We start from the raw sequence: 21,503 nt of genomic DNA, 5'->3' as shown, positions 1-21,503 counted from the left end.
CCTCGCGCCTGCCGCACGTCGGCCAAGAAATGGCAATTTGTGGGGCTCCACGTGCCTCCTCACTTTTCCCTCCTTGGACTGTTGCCTGGAGGTTGCCATGGCTACCCTGGGCGCCACGTAACAATGAGGTCGCCCTTGGATACCGAGGGGAGGAACAGGCGCACGGACCCTACGTCGGTGTCGCCGCTTTTTTGCGGAGGGACGAGTTTGGGCCTCGCCCCCCCCTCCCTTCCCCCCGCGTTTGCCACCGAGCGAAAGATGGTTTGCGGCTTTTTTTTTTTTTTTTGAAAAAAAAAACCCCATGTATCTGCTCCTTTCTCCTCATCCCACTGAGGAACCACGCACAAGTCTACGCACATGGTGGTGGTGGGAGATGAGGGGACTCGCGATCCGAGAAGGCGGGTCTCAGCCTCAGGTCTTTCTGCATTTACTCGGAAGCCTCCACGTAGGGCCTGGAAGAGGCAGAGGGGCCGGTAGTGATTCCGGCCGATCTTACGGTATCATAGAGAGGCAGCGTTAGAGTCCCCTCTCTTCCGGTGTCGCCCAGCACTCCTTCCGGCAATGCTGCCTCAGCCTCGGCTTGGCGGCGCCTTCGCTGCTATCGCTTTGGGCCTTAAGTCAAGGTTTCGTTGTTACGTCCGAGCCGCCATGGCGAAGAGCAAGTTCGAATACGTCCGGGCTTTCGAAACGGAGGATAAATGTTTGCCCAACTGCTGGATCGTGGTACGGTTGGACGGACGCTGCTTCCACCGGTAAAGACACGCTTCAACCATTGGCGGCAGCGTGTGGAGTTAACAGGCTTGGTTGCCCGGCGACCGCCCGACCAATAGGAGCGAGGGTCAGCGCCGGGATCGGCGGCGCCAGTTCAAAGTGAAATCTCTTTCGCTCTGTGGCCGTTTGGCTTCCCCGACTTCACTCTGGGATACCGTTTCCCAGCCGTCGGCAGCTACCAGATATTGGACTTTTGTTCCCAGGGTTCATCAGTTCATACGGGCATTGCTGGGGATTCTGGGAATTGAAGTTGACACATTTGAAAGCTGCCAAGTTTGGTGAACGCTGCAAATTTGGGGGTACCGCTGTGCGCTTGCATGTATGTTTGATAATACCATAATTGAACCTTGGTAACAGGGGTTTTAATTGGACCTAGAAGCATGAGTCAAATCTTAGCAAATATTCTTTTTAATTACATTTGTAATTTTGGGAAGAATCCTTTCTCTGTAGTTGATCCTTGCTAGGGACAAAACATCAGATGCCATTATCCAGAGTTCAAAAAGAATATTAGCATCCAACGTGAAAGCGTTGAATGTAGTTGACCTCTTGCAAGGAGCACAAAGCTATTTTATATTCAGGGGTAACATTCTGCACATGTCTAGTTTTATAATTCTAAAGTTTAACTTACCTAATAATTTCTCACTTTCTAATTGATATTTTTTAATTGGCAAAATACTACTCTTCTAAAATAGCATTTTAATGACTACCTTCTAACATTTTATAATGACAATAAAACATTATGTAAAATTAGATGGGTCCCATCTTAAATGTTTTTCATATCCTTATTCTGCAATAATTTGGAAGAACTGTCAATGGTTTATTTTAAAAGAATAAAACCATATATTGCATTTGTATAGATGGCGTGCATTGATCATGCTCCAAATGTTCTCTGGAAAAGCTCTGATTTTACTAGTTTCCAAGGAGGTCATTAAGTTGGATGTTGATATGATTAAGAGGAGATGTGCTTACAATATAGAGGCTTCCATTGAAAAACATTGTCTTCAAGCACCTGCTCTTTTAACTTCTTAAGAATGGTAGACAGTTGACAAATATGTTGGAGAGCATACACCAAATGTGTTAATTTCAGATGGAAAGGTACCTAAAAGCCAAAACATATAGGACTTTATGAGTGAATCCAGCAGTTTGAATTGCAGAAACCTATGGGCAACCAATGCAGGACCCACAGTATGTTACATGGCTGTTGTGATTTTCATTTTCCAGCGCGTAGGCTACTACATTTTTCACCAACTTCAAGATATTTTCAAAAGCAGCCCCATGTAAAGCACACTGCAATAACTGTTACTAAGGTCTATTGCTCAGATACGGCTGTAACTAAGTGGGCAAAGCCCCTATCAGTATCTATAATACAGGAGAATTATTTAAACAGATACAACAAATCAAGTGTTTTTAATTATATGCTTTTCATTTTGAAGCTTTGCTGAGCAGCATGATTTTAAGAAACCTAATGATGATTGTGCTCTTAATTTGATGAACAAGTGCGCCCAAGCAGTGATGGAAGAAATGGAGGAAATTGTCATTGCCTATGGACAAAGTGATGAATACAGCTTTGTTTTCAAAAAGAAAACCAACTTGTTTAACAGAAGGGCAAGGTAATTACTTTTACAATTTTTTTCCCCTCCCAATATATGTTAAGACACCCTTTCCAAAATAAACTTTAATATAACAATTTGATTACTTTTGATTTTTTGATACCAGCAGCTTTACCATTTATCTCCATTCTTAGAAACATCAATACATGTAGTGAAAAAGGGACAAACACACAGAGACATCTTTGCATATGTATATTAGCACATTGATGGATAAGCAGCCATTAAATGTTATGGGCAAGGTATTTTTAACTTTCATTCACATATTTCACTCTTAAAAGTGATTTAACTGTATGAAATCTTCCAAAAATAGATGATGGCCTCATAATTGTTTAACATTAGTTTTTCAAGAGATTGTGTAATATTGGATTATAGTTTATTTAGCACATGAAGGCCATATAGCAATGTGAGCTGCTGTGTTACTTTCAGTTTGTAAGTTAAGCCTTGTGGTATACCAAACATTTCTGAAGCACTTTATTTGACAACAAATTGTTCAATTCATTTATAGTAAAATGCAGAAAGATATTAAATCAGTTTAATACAATAGACTAAAAACATTTTAAAAGATGCTTTCTATATAATTCATAAATAAGAATTGCATATTTCATTGTATTATGAGATAGAATCATAAATACTAACAGTCAATCTTGCCTAACATAAAATATATACATGACAAAATTAAACATGTTGGATCTAGACTTTATACTTAGCATATACTTTGGGATTACTAGAGTTAGTCATTACTCTTTTTTTCTAGAGAAATCTTACATGTTTTGGAATTATGCTGTCAACATTTTGGATTCATAAACTATGAGAATAAGTTACAAATATAAGTTACAAATAAGCTATACATTTTTGGAAAGAATTCCTAAAATCATGAACAAGGCAGGCATTCTTATATTTATATAGGCTAGTTAACTCTTGTGTTGGTTATATTAAAAAGTTATGTTTTCTCTCCCTTTTTTTCCCCACAAGTAAATTAATGACTCTCGTGGTCGCCAAGTTTGCATCCAGCTATGTTTTCTATTGGAAGGATTATTTTAAGGACAAGCCCCTTTTGTATCCACCAGGATTTGATGGACGTGTTGTGTTGTATCCCAGTGACCAAAATCTAAAAGATTATCTCAGTTGGCGACAAGCTGATTGTAAGTATTGCAGGAGTGAGATGGAGGTTATAGAATGATAATTTTTAAGAATATATATTTAATCCCATTTTCTGCTTTAAAAAAAACATTAAAAGTACCTGATTTTATTCACTTGAATTATCACAACTTTAGAGATGGAAAGTAGAAGGGGAGGGCTGCATCTTCCTTATAGTACTTAAGTATTTTCTTAAAATTGTATTCTTACTTAGAAATAAGTAAAGAGAATGAGAATCTGGAATATTCCACATGGTGAGGCAACTATTTGCAGAGGTCATATTTTCCATAACAAAAATGCAGCTGCCCTATTAATTACTCTATCAAATAGGATTCAGATGCTGCCTTATTATTCAGGTCAACAAGTGCAAAGGTATTAATATTGCTGGACATTCAGGATTATCAATGATGTCTTTTATTTCCCTCCATTGCATGTAGCAATGGATGAGATGCCTTCCCCAAAATTTCTACTTATTGAATCCTTACTAGATGGCTTGCTGAATAAATTGAAGAAAGTAAAAAAAACAACAACCAACATACCTCTGCACAATGTAGGAATTTATTATAAAAATACATTTTAAGAAATTATGATGTTATTGTATTAGGTTACATATAAATAACAATAGTAGTAATTATAACACCCCTTCTGAAACCAATCTTATAGTAAATATTGCTGTCTTCTCTAATGATGTTTTTTTTCACTTGATATCACCATAGGTCATATCAATAACCTCTATAATACGGTATTTTGGACTCTTGTGCAGAAAAGTGGCCTGACACCAGTACAAGCGCAGGAGAAACTTAAGGTTTGAAACATTATTCCAAATATTTTAGCCTAAAGAGCACATTGTACCTAGCTTGTATTATTTTCAGAAGCATAGATAATGTTCAAAGTATTTTTAATATTGGAACAGATGTATCTGTGCATTTGTGTTGTATTCCAAGTTTTATTTTACATTTGCTGTTTTTGCTGGAATGCTTGTTTACGTGGATTGGATTTGGTTTCTGGTAGGAAAGTTATAAACCTACAAAGAACTGGCTATTATTTAGAAAAGATGTAAGGATAGCAACTGATCAACTTCAGATAAAATAGGAAATAAAAAAGAGAAAACTTTATTTATTTAACATATGGCATATCATACATGAATTAGCAGTATAAATTAATTTAAATTAATTAAAAGAAAAAGATTAAAAAGTTCCCTTTTTAATCTGGTTAATGCTAGTTAGCCTACTTAAAAAGTAGTAATTGTTTGTCGGAATCATCTACCTTGAGATTTTTTCTCTAAATTATTATTTGGTTTAGTGGTTAAGGGGCCAGTCTAGAAAGCGGGAAACCATGAGTTCAAGTCCTGCCCTGGAAAGTCAGCTGGATGACTTTGGGCTAGCCACTCTCTCTAGCCCAACTCATTTCACAGAATTGTTGTGGAGAAAGGAGGAGGAGGAAGGTGTGTTGCATATGTTTTCCACCTTGAGTTATTTGTAAAATAAAGGTAGGAAATAAATAAATAAATAAAAATAGAGTTGCAGGAGAATAATGATGACACAAAGCTCAATTCCTCTGGAAAAACAATGGTGTTTGTTAGCTGTAATTGGATTCATTTTCTTCTCACTTTTTTAATTTTTAAGACCTTGAAATTTTATAAGAAATGTAGTATGTACTACATACTTTTCATTGCTCAACTTTAGCTCTATCATTCAGGAAGGTTTGATCACTGATCAACTTTAGTTTCCTAAAGTTCATTTCCCATGTGCAAAAGTTAGTGGGATGTAGCATAGATTAGACACTTGAATGGGATCAATCATCCATCTGCTACTGATAATCTTGGCAAGGAGATCAAAAATAGTATTTTTCCAAGACATTTTCTTTGCCGTCGTCCTTATCTTGTACCTCTACGCACAAGCATATTTATGGACAATTCTTTTTCTCTTGATAATATCAGCTTTGGATCTGAAATGGGGAACTTGATTGTGTGTGGGTAAACTATGTGAGTGTTTCAAGAGTGTAACAGCTCCAAAATTCCCAATCTACCTTCCAGCCCAGAGTTAGGGAAATATAGTGATTTCTCTGTGTGCTACTGGAGATTCAACTAAGGACCAGAGGTGGTATTCAGCTGGTTCTGTCTGGATTGCCCGAACTGGTAGCAGAAATTGCTTGTGGCTCCACCCACCCGCCACGGCTCTATGACGTGCTTTTTAGGCATTTTTGAGGCTGTGCGCATGCGCGCGCGCTCACATTTGCGAACCTGTAGGGAAGGTAAGTGAATAGCACCCCTGCTAAGGACTCTGGCCATGTTATGTTTTATCAAAATTACAAGTAAATGAAAATATCGACTTCTAGATCAGGGTAAAAAAATTATATATGTCATGGTGACATATAAGTATAAATAGCTATTAAGAGAAGACAGAGCACATTACATTTTTTGCTGCTTGGCAAATAATATTCTCTCCCAATTGCAGAAAGTTTACAAGCTAAAAATAAATGTTTGTGTATGCACTTACACCCATGAGTTGAGTCCACAGAAGAAAGTGATACTGAAATTTCTGTTTTTTTAAATGTTTGTTATAGAATAAAAATATTAAATTTTTAAATACTAAATTTGCCTTCTTCCATCTGGTACCCTTTTGATGTGTTAGATCTCAGTATTATATTTTATGCAGTCAGGGAGTTCTGATAGTTATAGTATAAGCACATTTGTAGGCCACCAAATTGGGAGAAAGTTATATTACATTATTTCACCAACCTTTTGCCTGCTACTAATAGTGATGGATGTGGCATCTTAGTCACCTGTTAAAGAACGAAGCTAGTAGCTATGAAACAATGCTTCCCTATTTTCTTTCTGGGAAGAATGAAATGAAGAGCAACATTCATTTATTACATTTGAAATTATTAGAGTTCTCCTAGGTTCTTATGAAATGGTTTTTTTCCACTTTAGGGAACCCTTGCAAATGACAAGAATGAGATTTTATTTTCTGAATTCAACATTAACTACAACAAAGAACCTGAAATATATAGGAAAGGAACTATTTTAATATGGAAAAAGGTAAGTCATACTTGTTTGTCTTTAAAAGGGCAGCAAACATATTTTAAGTAAGTAATGATACAAAATATTTTAAGATAATAAAGTGATTTTTTTTACAAAGCCCATCTGTGCTGAATTACCAGAGACATCTGTCCTATCAGTTGATTATGCTTTTATATTAAGTTACTGCAGGAATTATTTCTGTCTTAGACAACCAGAAGCATTGTTTTAGTCATCAGCCATTCAGTTGTGTCCAACCCTAGGCCACTCTATGGATCAGCACTGTCCATGCTCCTCTGTCTTGCACTGCCTCCTTCAGCTCCCCCATGGCCATCCCGGTGACATCCATTATATGTCCAGCCAGCGGGTACTGGGCACCAGAAGCAAAATAGTGGTAATTCTGGTTTGAGATTTAATTAAAGCTGGATCCTCACATATTAACTAACCCTGCTATTGAAGGTGGAAATATTTTGGTTTATGAAGTCTCTATCCAGATTATTTGTTTATATATAAAATCAAATCATATTCTTATCTCTATTGTTGAGTCCTTTCAAAAATAGTTGTAAAGTAGAATACTGTATTAAATTTAATCTAGCCAAAATATTAAGCATTATATTTCACTAAATATCACTTTAGTGTTCAGTGAAATAAAGTTGAAAAAAAGAGGCAGACTTTATCAAGTGTAATAGTACTGAACATGTACACTGGAATACACACCATTATGCTGTTCATATTTTGTGACATTATACTGATTTTATTTATTAAATTTATATGCCATCCATCTCACTCTTACAGTGACTCTGGGAGGCTTACAGAATGATAAAAAGATAAAAAAGAGATAATATGAAATTATTAAAATTAAATAAGAAACTAAAAATCAAGGGGACAGGTGACATGTGGGTAGAAATCTTTTCTTTACCCACTCAGTCACCTCAGCATAGGGTGCCCCTATCAGTGCCAGCTGGCAGAGCCAGGTTTTGAGCCTTTTCTGGAAGGCGAGGAATGTGGGGACTAATCTTGCCTCCAGTGGGAGAATATTCCAAAAGGCAGGGATCACAGCAGAAAAGGCTCTTTTCCTGCAGCCTACCAACTGAAATTCTTCGGCAAATGGGATCCGGAATATGACTTCTGCTGGAGTGAGTGGGAGGAACCTGTCCCTTTGGGATCAATGGCTCCACTGATACTCTGGATCCAGGGTTTAAAGGTAATGACCCAACATCCTGAATTGGATCTGGAACTGATGTTGGGTGTGCTCTCAGTACTATTCCCAAAAGTTATTTTTTCATTATTATATTTTATATCTTTTCAACACTTAAGTATTCTATTGATAATACGCCATCTTATTTCAGCTTTCTTTCTTTAGGTCACCTTTTGGTCACGAAAGACCACTATTTACAGTCATTTTCCTATGTATTGCCAGTGTAAAAAACCAACAAAGCTTGAGTGCTTCTAGATGTTTGTATTTATACTTGAACATTTTGTGTATCAGCTACCATTATTTACATAGCGTATTTATTTAGCCAAGCCCAGGGCTTTGGCAAGGGAAAGTGAGATCCCTCACTTCATCATGCTTCTCATTTTTCATCTATATTTTTTTATGATTTATATGTTCTATTGGACAGGTAGTCCTTGACTTACGACCACAGTTGGGACCAGAATCTCAGTTTTGAGTAAAGTGATCGTTAAGTGAGATGCCCATGTGAACGTTTTGCTCAATGACCACAATCCCAGTACTCATGGTTGTGATTTAAGCAATCCCCTGGGTCATTAAGCCGAGTAAGATTGCTGCCTGCTGAGTTTAGCTCTTTTCTAGGTGTGGAAGAGAACTGCTCTGATGGCTGCAGAAATGAGGCTCCCATCTTGGGATCTGACTTCCTTTTCTGCAGCTCTTCAGAAGACTACTCCTCCCCTCTGCATCGAGAGGAATGCCTTCAAAGGGCTACTGAAACAACTCACTTGGGATCTGAACTTCATTTCTGCAACCCTTTGGAGGAGTTCCCTTCCCTTCCATACGCAAGAGGATAGGGAATGTTCCAAGTACCTCTTTGTCTTCAATCAGATCTTCCTATTTGAACATAGCATAGAGGTAGTCCTTGACTTGCGAACAGTTATGGCCAAATTTGTACTCTAATTAACTATACAAATCAGCAAACTATAGTACGAAGTCATGGTATGGCTTTTGCATCCCCCACACCAAAAGCAAGCAAACTTATTTTATGTTTTCATGAAAGCCAAGCAATGCTTTTTTCTTTTTCTTTTTTTTTTCCTGCCCTATATTTTGCCTCCAGGCAAAAAAAGGTGAAAACATAATGACACTCAGCATCCTTGGTATTCAAGATGTGATTCTTTTACTTTCATAGGAATTAATTCATTAGAACATGTTAAGGTTTTCTGAAGATTAAACACATTTTTATTTCCCTTTTGCTCCTACTGGAAATTATGCCATTAATTGATTTGATGCCAGATTTGTGCAGAGTAGTTTTGGGAATGAGGCAATTCTTTGAAGACTTTGGGAGAAGGTTGTGGGGGATGCTACTTATAGTTTGCCTCTTCCTGGTTTAGCATTATGCATCAGTTTAAGCCACTGCATGTCAAAAACATGTTGAAAAAGTCATTCTCTTCTAGATGAAGTAGAATTAAAATGCTTTGAAGATGAAGTCTGCCATTTTACAGTGATAGTCTAATACGTGAAAGTGATACTTCACTTTAATACATTAAACACTGCAACTCTAAAAGAATTAAATTCTGAATAGATTTTTAAAAGTTCAATTATTAATATATTATTTGTACTTCTATTCCTAGGTAGATGAAATCATTAAAAAAAAAAATAAAACGGGGGAAACAGATGAGAAGGAAATGGAAGAAACCAGGATGAGAAATAAACCAATTCCTTTGCATTGTGATATTATTGGAAATGAATTTTGGGAACACAACCCTCAAATCCTGCTTGACAAGAGGTGACCTTTCCTATCTGCATTTTAGTCTGAACCTATTGGGTATAATTTATTTTATAAGGACTGCATCATGGTGGGGAGAAAAATGTAATTCTGTATTTTGTAATAGCCATTTTACTTCCGGGAATGAATGAAAAATCCAGGTATTATTCATAAATAAATACTTTTTTATTAAAATTACGAGTAGGCTGATAATAATATTAAACTTTACACTGAAAAAGGAATGCCTTTAATTTCTTCTCTGGCCCTCAAAAGAACTCTACTGCTGTAGGTCTCATGAGATGCTAAGTTGCCCATTTAAAACTCTGAAAACATTTAAACTACTCCTTCAAATTAAATTCTATCATCAGGGAGCCAAGTTACAAATTATCCTAGTTGCTAATGTCTCTGGATTATATGAGTGATAAACAAAATACCCTGGCAAGTAGCAGAAAGTAATTAGGAAGTTTTCTCTCAAGTGTAAATTAGTTCCGGCCTTTTTGAAAGCTATGGAAACATAATTTCCCTCTGTAATCGAACATTTATTATTTGGACTCTCTCCTTGCTGCTTTTCGGATTATTAGACAAGGTCTCAGGTGGCCAACCAAGAGCAATAATGTTATTGTATAAGGGAGATAGCGCAGCAGGGTGTGTTTGTAGGTCATGCTCTCATTTTGCTGCTGCCTGGGAAACTATCCAGTTCCTGCTGTTGAGAATTGTGGCAACCAACTTACTGAAAGTCTTGTATTGGGATGTGAAGTTCAAAGAGTTGTGTTACTCTTCTGCCTTTTCAAAGGCCATGCTGCCCAGGAGCAAAAAGGATAGAGGCATTGGGACCAAATGTGAGATTTGTGAAAAATTGGCCTGACTTCTCTAGTGGCTAGATTTTATATAGAACTTTTTAAGGCGATTCTTAATTGTTTGTGAATTTGCTCTAAAAGGAAATCATTTAGAATAATAGGCATTTAGCATCATTTTAAAGCCATTTGAAAAAATTGTACTTATTTTTTTCTGAAGTGACAAGTGTCTTCGTTACTATAGTTAAGATAGCATTAAAGGGGTAAAAAGAAACTGGAACAATTAGCATTCCAAAAATGGTGTGCTCTTGTATCTGTGTCAGCAATCCACAATACTTGTAGTGAGGTTAGCAGGAATAATAGACAAAGTATCTATGCAAGGTGGATTTTTGTATTCCTGCTTTCCATAAGGTGCTCCAGGTAATTGGCAGCAACAATAAAAAAGCAGCTGTGTTTTCATAACACACTGAAGCAAAAACAAGCTGGCCAGTTGTTAGCCTAGTGCAGGGGTGTCAAACTCTTATTTCATTGAGGGCTGCATCAGGATTGTGTTTCACCTTAGGGGCCAGAGTAGGCATGGCCAGAGTGGGCGTGGCCAGCTTAACATCACTTGTGTTGGGGGCGTCTGTGGTGGCCTGAGTGCTCTGCCAGTGAAAATGGGCTTCCAAGCTGTTTTCAGCTGTGACAGCCTCCTGCCGCCCTCCGACACAGACGCCCCCCAGCTCCATTTTCACTGGCAGAGTGCGGCAGGAGGCCGTCGCAGTCAAAAACAAAGCCATACGCAGCCCTCCTGAGCTCCATTTTCACTGGCAAAGGCACCCCGGGCCAGTCCTTTGGTGTTTTAGGGTAGCTCCGCAGGTCAGATCTAAGCACCCCGTGGACTGGATCTGGTCCCCGGGCCTTGAGTTTGACATCCTTGGCCTAGTGCCTTTATGAATTATTATTACTAATCCATCACCTTTCTCCAATCTAGCAGAGATCTCCAAGAGAGATCTCTGCTAGATTTAAAAACCAGATTTGTTTTAATCACATTTTGCAGGATCCAATCTGGGTCGGTCACTGGGACCAGAGGTTTTGTCTTCTGAGCTTTCAGACTCATGCTAGAGCCCATCTTCAGGGAACTTCTCGGTAGCAGAATGTGTCATATTTTTTTACATCAGCCATACTGAGAATCAGAAGACGGAATATACTTGGCTCACTAATTTGTCTATTTTTAAGTAATCAACCTATAAGACATAAGCAGAAAATGAGGTACATGATAGACTTCTTACAGACCTAAATTTTTAAAAAATCCTAATTTCCAATTGTCAGTAAACAATTGTGTTCATCCCTCATTAGTCACCTTACAGATTTAAATAGTCAGCCAAAACAATTATGAGGTAGGGTGGGGAAGCTGATCCTATGCACAAGATATTCCTTGGTGCCTACTAATCAAGGTTGCTTTTTTCCCTATTTCTGTCAGACCAGGCTAAAACCTTTACTGTATGGTCTTCTTTTTGGTTATCTTCTAGAATCTGGGTTTGATTGAGATGAGCCTCTATAGAAATTGAATAAATAAATGTTTACAAAAGTTCATCCTTCTTTGCTTATTTTATTGTTCATATTCTTGCACAATCACTAACTTCCTTGTTAACAGTTGACTGAATCACAACTTTGGACCCAACCTCTGAAGGTTGTTAGAATCAGCGTATCATATTATGTTCAGTAAATCTGGCCTTTGCATGTCCACTATTTTGGTTCCTACTGGACAGTTCAAACGTCAGCAAATGGCCTTCTTTTCTAAATGGGTTAAAGATAACCTTTAATAAATGTTTAGTTCTATAACTGTGAAAAATATCTACTGGCCTTTACTAATACATATATACAAAATGCTTTATACAAGATCAATGGCATATTAGCATACCATTATTTTCCATTTATACATAGAATTGCCTGAAACAAGAAGCAAACTGGAAATGTTATAATACTTGATATTTAACCTGACTACTTTAATTACTGCACTGAAAGAGACTCTTGTCTAGCTCAACTACTACTCACTATTAATGGAGTTGACAGCATTATTAAAATGGTTGACACCCCCCCCCCCCAATCTAGCTACACTACCTGAACATCAAAGGATCCGGGAAAACTATTAGATGGCAGCAAAGAACCTTGAAAACTGACATCTAGTGACCATTTGGTGCAATGCAGCCCTGACATGACCGCTCAAGCTAACAGCCCTGAAATACCTTAGCCAAGCACTAACCAGGCCAGAATCTACTTCGCATCCAAAAGGCATAGCCTGGTTATCCTTGATTGTTCCACTGCACCCGGTGCTCAGCAGGTGTTATTACAGCATGGTTTACAGTAGCCCTCATTTGTTTCTACTATGATTTACCGGTAGTGAATAAACCCAATGGCCGGGCTCACAAAAGACCAACTCAAATGCAAACCAGCCGCGGTCTGTACCCTTCCTAGCCCGCGCGGCCAAGTGTTGAGCAGTCCGCAGCCTCAAGAAAGGAATGCGATGTCTTGAGAACCGAGAGTTCCGCCATCCCTTCCTCAGATGAATGAAGGCGAACGATGGTCGTCCTTCTAGCCGGCCGAGCCAGAGCCAAGGGCAGCCATTCAGGGGGCCATCTCAGCGGGCGGACTGGCGACAACGCAGTTCTCGCCGGCCTGCCGAGAGAGCATCAAGAGGCGGCGGGAAATGCGGGAAGGGACCTGGCGTGCAATCGCGGGACTGGGGCGGCCCATAGCGGCGAAGGAGCGCGCTGCGGGCGGCTCTTCCTGCCCCTCCCAGCAGGGCCGGGACCAGGGCAAGAGCGGGAGAGACATGGAGGAGGAGGCGGCGGAGAAGGCCGGGGCTGAGCCCAGGAGGCGGAGGAGCCGGCGCCACTCAAGCGGGCGTCGCAGCTCGGAGCGATCCCCGAGTCCCGGCCGGCTGGACGTGAGCTCGCCGCGCTTCGACCCGCTGCTGGCGCTGTACACGGAGCGCACGCCGTTGCCTTACCCGGCCGCGCCCTGCTTCAACAACCTGGCCGAGTACGAGAGCTTCCAGCGCGGCCTGCTCCGCGCCCCGGGTCGCTCGAGAGCAGCCGCCGGCCGCAGCAGCCGCTCCGCCGGGACTCGTACTCGGAGCCGGGCCGGCCGAGCCCCCGCCGACCCCGAACGCCTCCAGCGGCTCCGCAACCTCATGCTGGTCAAGGAGCCCAACCCAGAAGCGGCGGAGAGAGCGAGGGCGCGGGGCAGGAAGGCGCCGCGCAACGTCCTCACCAAGATGCCCCGTAAGCTGAGCGGCGTTTAGCGCAGCGTCTCCTTTCGGACGAAATATCACGATTCCCCCCCCCCACCTCCCCTCACACACCCCAAATATCTGCCCGAAGGGATAGGCACTCTCTCGCGTTCCAGATTCTAGCCTTGGTTATTGGAAAGCAGGTTCTGGGGTTGGGTCCCGCCGGTGAGATCTGGCACTGAACGCAGCTTGCGCATGTGGGGCGAGCTGTGAAGTGCAGAGTATGTATTGCTGCATGTTGGCATTGATCCGAGGTCCGCGCATTGGGCGCAGATAGGCACGAATGAAAACCCGAGTGGGTGAAGAATAAGCTTGTGTAAAGAGCGAGGGGTTTCTAAAAAAGAATATGTGACGTTCACCAAAACAATCTTTTAAACAGTTCTGGTAATTCTATTTTCCAGTTGTAATTGATTTTAAGTTAATAGTAGGTGCTAAAGAGAGTGGAAAAAAAGTGGGAATACAGAACTATGGGTGATGGCCCATTTGGAAGGTAGGTAGGTATGGAACGAGTCCTGACAAGCCATTTTGCAGCTAGAGTTAGTCGATGGGTCCCACACCATACCAAATTATAAATTAGCTGCCTACATTTGTCCTTAGCATCGGAAGTGGGTTTCAGCAGGTTCTGGCCAGTTCTGAAGAACCGGTAGCAGAAATTTTGAGTAGTTTGGAGAACCGGTAGTAAAAATTCTGACTGGCCCTGCCCCCATCTATTCTCTGCCTCCCACATCCCAGCTGTTCAGGAGGAAATGGGGATTTTGCAGTAACCTTCCCCTGGATTGGGGAGGGAATGGAGATTTTGCAGTATCCTTCCCCTGGAGTGGGGTGGGAATGGGGATTTTACAGTATCCTTCCCCTGCCACGCCCACCAAGCCACGCCCAACAAGCTATGCCATGCCCACCAAGCCACACTCACAGAACCGGTATTTTGAAACCCACCACTGCTTAGCATGTTGTGTGAATTGAGCTTATGAGCCTAGTTCTTTATTTTAGTGTGAATCCACAATGTGGGATCAATTATTGAACCATAATTAGGTTGACTTTAAATACTGTATGTGGGTCATAATTAGCCAGCAAATGTGGTCCAAGGAAACACCTGGTTAAAGAGTTTGAAAATTTGAGGTGTAGTGAGGAAAGATCCTAATGATGGGTGCTTTCTTGTTTTAGGAAAAAAGGGCACTGAGGAGTTTGCTATAGTGATTAAGGCACCAAGCTAGGAACTGGGAGATTGTGAGTTCTAGACCTGCCTTAGGCATGAAAGTTGGTTGGGTGCCTTTGAGCCAATCACTCTCTTTCAGCCCAACCCACCTTATAGGTTTGTAAGGAAAATAAAAGAAGGAAGGAGCATCAGGTGTATTTGTTGCCTTAAGCCATTTGTAAAAAATAATAAAGGCAAGATAAAAATGAATAAAAATACTGAAGGTAATCAGATTTTCTTTAATTGTCAATGAAGCATAATGAAAGAAAGATGCCCAACTATGTTCTGGAGATCACATTGTTCCATATTCTGAGGTATAAGAGGTTAAAGGACCTTAGATTCATCCTCTGCTGGTGCTAAGCAGGATTGAATGTGGGCAATGTAAATGCTATTTGAATAAATAAGAGAAGATGTACATCTGTTAAATGAAAAGTTGAGATCACTCATGCCTCATCACTTTCACCATGGGACCACAGAGCTTTAATAAATTGAATGCCCTAGTTACTGGACTGCTTGAAAATTGATTAAAGAGATGATCATAATTGGCCAATGAACATTTCTTTTCTGATGGAATAATGCTAGGAAGAATGAGAGAACTGTCCAAGGTATTTTCTTGGGAAAGCACCAAAATATTGCTGACATTCTTACGCATAAGGAATTGAGGTAGAATGGCTTGGAACCATTTCTGATAATAGAGCCATAGTTGGTAGAAAATAAAGGATCTAAAGTTTCTACTGGTTTAGATGTTCTGGATGTTGTTAAGTATTCCTGTTTAGATGAGATTGAGAGTAGCTTCAAAGTAAAAACCCTACTATGGGTCCAGCATGAAGTAAATGCAAACTGCCTATATTTTCTCCAGCATGTTGTGCCTACATAGCAGACAACTTTCAAAAACACATTTAGAACATAAGGCATGTATTAATTTTTATTCTGCATTCTAAAATAATGTTCAAAGGTTGTGCTGAGAAGGTCTGGCTATTAGTAGCTGATACTAACGGCATGCAAGAGATTTTGGATTTTAAATGCTTCAGCTTTGAAATAATATCTTAGGTTCAAAATAGTTATTTTAACCTTACTTGGAAGTGTTCTTATGTTGTGCTAATCATTCTGGTAAGGTTGTAACCACTCATTTCAAAATTATACTGTTCAGAATAATTCAAAATGTTTCACAGCTTCCTAATCGACACAAGTCTGTCATTTGCAGGAACTTGCTTCCCCCCCCCCCCCGCCCGCCCCTTTAAAAACTTATTCTTTCAGATTTGAATTAAAATGACTAGACTTGGAGAAAAAGCTGTAAGCAGCATTTTGAAAGCCTAGAACTTGACATTGTCTTTTGCAGCTGTTGTAGCAATAGTTAGGTTGTTATGATCCCAATTAAATAGCAACCAAATAACTGCAGCTCTCTATCACTTTACAAGAGAAAAAGGTTCACTTCTTTGGGTTGTGCTTTCAGAGTGATGCAAGATGATAATACCAAAAAAAAAAAAAATCATCTACTACTCATCTAGCTAATAAAGTATAGAAGCTTTTAATTTATTGAACACGTTTCAGTGAATCTTCCAAGGAATTCCAGATTCCAATAGCCATGGAAGTAGCATAGTATAGTGTGGAAATTTGCAGTGAAGTGGCAAAATTACATATTCTTAAGCATGCCTAAATGACCTTGTGCACTCCTATCCAACCTGGCTATCCTCCAGATGGGTTGATTACAACTCATAGACTTCCTCAGCCAGCCTACACTTGGTTGCAAATAGTCACAACCTAAACCCACAGTACAAGATGTATCTAGGTAATGGAAGGATGTCTAAATGATAGGAAGCTGGGGGAAAAGAATTTTGTACTGGCTTGGAGCATCTGCTGTTTACTGTATCTTAAGATGATTCCTCTCCAAAAGAAAGAGCTGTTGCCAATGGTTAGAACCATTCCTGGACATTTTCTCCTTCCTAATATCTGTGTATATTTGGAACACTTATAGAATCCATTCAAAAAATAGTAAATTCAAGACTGCAACCTCTATATTAGATAATTTAATATTCTTTTAATGTTAACACGATCCTTTTAATGTTATCCAGAGAGATGGCTGGTATATTTATTTTTGTCACTTATAATAAATTATGAGCTATAGAAGACTAATCATTTGCAAGATTAGAATTTAGACTGCATTGATTGTTGTTTGGCTACTAACATGATTATCAACCAGAAATATTAACTACTGCATAGTGACAAGCCTTTTAATAATCCTTTAGAATTGGGATATTAAGCATATGTACTGTGCTAAAAATCCATTTCACTACTATTGCATATCCAATTACATACCCATAAACTCTGTATGAGTAATTATATGTCTGCAGTTCCTAAAGCCAGAGAAAAATAAATTCTATGACATTAAGAATAATACTTGTTAATGTTTGGAGAACTATTATACAGTATTTGATTAAATGATTCTCACTGAATAAAAATGTGCTATTCTTTTGGTTTTAGAGGGATGAAAAATCAAGAACCATGTCAGTTAATGCTTAATAAGAAGGTAGATAGAACATTTGGGAACTTTCAGATGGACAGTTCTGAATAATACAATGCAAAATTATCCTGCAGGTATTCTCTCTCACGCTTTGTGGGCAGAAGTATAATTCAAATAATAACAGCAATAATAGCTGCAAGCTGTTTTGTTCTACAGCAAATTATGGTTGTTATCTTAATTTCCAGTTCATGAAGGCAGTCCACTTGGGGAACTCCACCGCTGTGTCCGTGATGGTGTAAAGGTCAATGTCCATATCCGAACTTTCAAGGGGCTTCGTGGTGTCTGCATTGGATTCTTGGTTGCATTTGACAAGTTCTGGAATATGGTAATCCTGAACATTTCCCTTCTGTGGTTTTTACTTTGTCAGGGAATTGTGTAGCCGGTGTCCAAATGGAGTCAGAGATGCTGACACGAGCCAGTTTTATATACTATAAATATATTTACAGTAAACAAGGCAAACAGGAGTATCGTCAGGTAAATCAACCCAGCAGGAACATCCTCAGGTAAATCACAGAGAGCACGCACAGCACACAGAATAAAAAGGTGGGAAACAAAGAACCTCCCCCTTTACCCTTACAGCAACCAATCACAGCTCAGATTCCCTCATGCAGTGGCCAGCTCTCTTTAACCAATTAGCTGTAACTGTGTGTTCTTACTCATTGTCCAACCCTTCACTGGTCCAGCTATTGAATTTTAAATATCTTAATATACTAGCATTTACTTGAAAGCTTCAGACCAACCTCCATGTGAATATATGTAGTTAGGAGAGCAAGCAGGACTATGGAGTGCTTGCTCTCCTAACTACATATATTCAAATGGTATCACTGGCATTTCCAATACAAGAAAATGTCAAAAGAATCTGGGCTTTTATGTTAAGTCTATGGAATTTCTCTTAAATGCCTTAATATATCCGAATGGGCTTATTCTCATAATAAAAGAAAAATTCTGAGTGAGCAAGGTGAACATCCTATATTGCTTTATGATATTTCAATCAGACACTGAGAACAAGTATCAAATCATTGTTTTATGTTGATATCCTTCTGACTCCTGTCATCTTTCCCCACTGTGACACCAAAATTTATGCTAAGAAGATCCTATATGTTTTAAGTCTTTCTGCCTATTTGCCTTGCACCAGGCCCTGACTGATGTAGACGAGACATACCGAAAACCAGTGCTGGGTAAAGCTTTCTATGTGGAGCCACAGTTGACCCTCACCAGAGTAAGTTTCCATTCTCCACAATATCACATATGTTTCAAAAAGACATGGCTCTTTCCTGTCTTCCTCTACCTTATAAAAGTCTGATTTCACTGCTAGCAAAGAGGAAGGAAGGTTATTTCTTCTTTTATTCATCGGGGGAGATCATTTGGGAGTTTAAGTTTGTTCAGAGTTTAGCCTCTTGCTTTCCAGTGATTTGATTCAGTGGCTGTCATCTTAGTTTTGTTTTTGTTTATTACTAAATGTACCAGTCACCAGAAACTCACAATGATTTAAAACCGATTCCTACATTTGTCAGAGTTACAGTCATGTCCTAATGCTATGGAAACTAATATTTGGTCTACTCCAAAGAATCAGAATTTACAGAATGTCTTTGTAGCAGGACTTGGGAAGCAGAGGTACTATTGCTTTCTTTACCAGCTTGTGGGCTTCTCACAGACACTTGGGTCAGTTACTGTGGAACACAATGCTGGAGTAGATTGGCTTAAATTTGATCAAATGAGGATAATCTTACATGCTAGTTTTTCTCTTCCATTCTTCTTTATATTCTTTCGCCAATACATTTGATCCATGTTGGGGATGAAGGTAGGCCTAATCATCAAGAGTCCACAAAGTTCGGTTTGGCTAGCTACCAGATCAATAACCAGGATTACTCCTAAACTTGTCCCTTCCTAAGTGGGTAAAGTTAGGAAAGGCTGGGTCTTTGATCTTGCTTCAGGCTTTTTGTCATTAGACTTTTCAAGTGTAAATATATGTACATTACTACCATTTAACATTTAATATTGGCAGTGCACTGGCTACTATATAAAATTGAAATGAACCCATCCCAGAGGTATTTTAATTCAAATCAGCTGCATCAATGATTGTGGCATATTTTTTACTGACAGATCTGTAGTATAGTATGTGTACTGTACGAGAAGTGTGTGAATCATGCATGGTCATGTCTATAGAAAATACAAGGAACTGTGGTGGTGCAGTGATTAGAATGCAGTATTTCACGATAACTCACTACTCACTTCCAGGAGTTCAATTTTGAGCAGCTCAAGGTTGACTCAGCTTTCCATCCTTCTGAGGTTGGTAAAATGAGGACCCAGATTGTTGGGGACAATATGCTGACTTTGTTAACCTCTTAGAGAGGGCTGTAAAGCACTGTAAAGCAGTATATAAGTCTAAGTGCTATTGCTATTGGAGAACTTGTTGACTAAGGAAAAATAGATCCTCTCTTCTTCAAAAGAGAATTTACTAAATCTTTGATTTACAAATTTTAATTGGACAAAGGAGATTAGTTTATCATTTGAAATCTCAGTCAGAGTATAAAATACTCTGTGCCATCTTTTATGACTTGTGAATTTATTTCCAATATTTCTCTGTAGCTCTTCGACAGACTGAGGTTGCAGGAGTCCTTGGTTAAAAAAGAAGCCGATTCAAAGACGACTACGGACTTGCCAGCCCTTCCATATGATCCAAGGACATCGAGGAGGAAATCTGAGTCAGGTAGGGGAAGATCAGAGGAGAAACATGGAGCAAAGAAGCACGTCAGCAGAGAGAGGACACGAAGCTCTAGTTTGCCGAAAGTTTCTGGGAGAGACATGGATTTGCCCAGCAGAATATCCCAAGTAGAGGAGAAGAGCATGGGTGGCAAAAGAGGCCGTTCCCGAAAAAAGCAGAGGCCCAGAGTGGATTATCAGCAAGTGTTTACACGACACATAAACCAGATTTTCATTCGGGGAGAAAATGTGCTGCTTGTTCACCTGTCACATTGATCTCATTGACTGATTCCAGCCACAGCAGCTCAGTGATGAAAAGAGACAGTATTTTAACTCTTTTTCCTTTTGGCCAAAAGAGGGAAAGGATTATAGACATAGAGACTTGAGCCAATTGTCTGTTTGAGTGGACTGGAATTTATCTACAGCTGATGCGATGTCTCCCAAAACAGATGCCCTAAACTTTGGGAGATGCACAGGCTGTGTGGCTTTCAAAATTGTACAGCTTGGATATGGAGTGACTTTCCTTATACAGTAAATATTTAAATTCTGCAGTATATACAGCTGGCTAAGTGGGTCTGGAAAAGCCACATGGTCATGACACTGATACTTCCATGAGAAATGTGAATTAAGAGACAGAATGCTGCAAGCTTGTGAAAAGGAGCTACAGCTGTAGGAATTAGCTTGCTTGAAGCCATCTCTCTCTTCTCCGTACACTATGCATAGGGGCCCTCAAAGGACTGGTCCAGCTTTGCATTGCTCCTAAAGGAGTCCCATTCTCCAAAAATGAATGGAAAGAAAAAGGAGTTTGCATTGCAACTAATGCAATTTTTTAAAAAAACTTTCCTCGCCAGTTCATCTTTTCTTTTTTCTTTTTCAGTGACTGAAAGCAGCCTTTGACCTTTTGTTTGACATTTATAAAAACAGCCTTCCACCCAATTTTTCTTTACTTGTTTTCCTACCCATTTCTACCTGCAAGACAATATGTGTGGCTTCTCTGGTTTGAGCTTGCTTCGGTGTATTTTTCAACAATCCAGAAATTGTAGCTTTTTTCCCATCCATTTTTGTGTCTTTAACAATGAAGACTAAGATATACATATGCGGTTTAGAAAAAAGAAAATGTTGAATGTATGCTTGGTGTTGCTATGTGCTATCTGGTGGCTTTGGGAAACTGATTTCCCTGCAACTCTTAGTAACTACAGAAAATACTTGGTTTGCAATATCTACTAGGAGTTTTCCAATTATTTTTTGGCTCTCAGTGATCCTTTTCCAACGCTGCTTGTTCTTGAGAAGCATGTTTAAAACTGCTGAAAAGAATGCATGATGATTTTTCAAAAAAAAAAAAATGGTGCTATTCACAGCACCTCTGTATCTTTCAACATCTGTCAGAATGGTACAAGATGTAACAATGCATGCATATGGACCATGCCATGAAAATGTTTAGGGCACTATAAAATAGCAACTCTGCTTATGGGGAATGTGTAAAACACATTAATAGCTAGAGAAGATTCCCTTAAGTAGGAGAAATGCCATAAGGTCTTACAAT

General features: G+C 39.5%; 2 protein-coding genes across 4 annotated transcripts; both read left to right on the top strand.

Moving 5' to 3' along the window:
• Window positions 1-561: 561 nt before the first annotated feature.
• Window positions 562-9,852, top strand: THG1L (tRNA-histidine guanylyltransferase 1 like). Of its 3 annotated transcripts, none has more exons than XM_070933836.1 (6): window positions 562-752; window positions 2,205-2,381; window positions 3,354-3,523; window positions 4,235-4,323; window positions 6,451-6,558; window positions 9,340-9,852. In XM_070933836.1, exons 1-6 carry the CDS (start codon window positions 562-564, stop codon window positions 9,496-9,498), a joined length of 894 nt encoding a protein of 297 aa, XP_070789937.1. In that variant the 3' UTR covers window positions 9,499-9,852. The 3 variants fall into 3 exon arrangements, with proteins under 3 accessions (XP_070789937.1, XP_070789938.1, XP_070789939.1); XM_070933837.1 differs by having other exon boundaries at window positions 599-752; window positions 2,269-2,381; XM_070933838.1 differs by lacking the exon at window positions 562-752 and having other exon boundaries at window positions 2,244-2,381; window positions 3,449-3,523.
• A 3,104-nt stretch (window positions 9,853-12,956) lies between these two features.
• Window positions 12,957-20,236, top strand: LSM11 (LSM11, U7 small nuclear RNA associated). Its single transcript, XM_070933835.1, has 4 exons — window positions 12,957-13,533; window positions 17,443-17,582; window positions 18,393-18,476; window positions 19,847-20,236. Exons 1-4 carry the CDS (start codon window positions 12,957-12,959, stop codon window positions 20,234-20,236), a joined length of 1,191 nt encoding a protein of 396 aa, XP_070789936.1.
• The last annotated feature ends 1,267 nt before the right edge of the window (window positions 20,237-21,503 follow it).

This window comes from Pituophis catenifer, unplaced genomic scaffold (assembly GCF_029215685.1).
Source record: "Pituophis catenifer annectens isolate HBS135680 unplaced genomic scaffold, rPitCat1.0.hap2 SCAF_2, whole genome shotgun sequence".
In the NCBI taxonomy this organism is placed as follows: domain Eukaryota; kingdom Metazoa; phylum Chordata; class Lepidosauria; order Squamata; family Colubridae; genus Pituophis; species Pituophis catenifer.
The sequence above is the reverse complement of the archived record's forward strand: the minus strand, read 5'-3'. Positions and strand labels throughout refer to the sequence as shown.

Coding starts and splice junctions, on each gene's coding strand:
- THG1L (XM_070933836.1), top strand. CDS start 562: ATGCTGCCTCAGCCTCGGCTTGGCGGCGCCTTCGCTGCTATCGCTTTG. Junction 753..2,204: donor GACGGACGCTGCTTCCACCG/GTAAAGACACGC, acceptor TTCATTTTGAAG/CTTTGCTGAGCAGCATGATT. Junction 4,324..6,450: donor AAGCGCAGGAGAAACTTAAG/GTTTGAAACATT, acceptor TTTCCACTTTAG/GGAACCCTTGCAAATGACAA.
- LSM11 (XM_070933835.1), top strand. CDS start 12,957: ATGCGGGAAGGGACCTGGCGTGCAATCGCGGGACTGGGGCGGCCCATA. Junction 13,534..17,442: donor CGTCCTCACCAAGATGCCCC/GTAAGCTGAGCG, acceptor CTTAATTTCCAG/TTCATGAAGGCAGTCCACTT. Junction 17,583..18,392: donor TTGACAAGTTCTGGAATATG/GTAATCCTGAAC, acceptor GCCTTGCACCAG/GCCCTGACTGATGTAGACGA.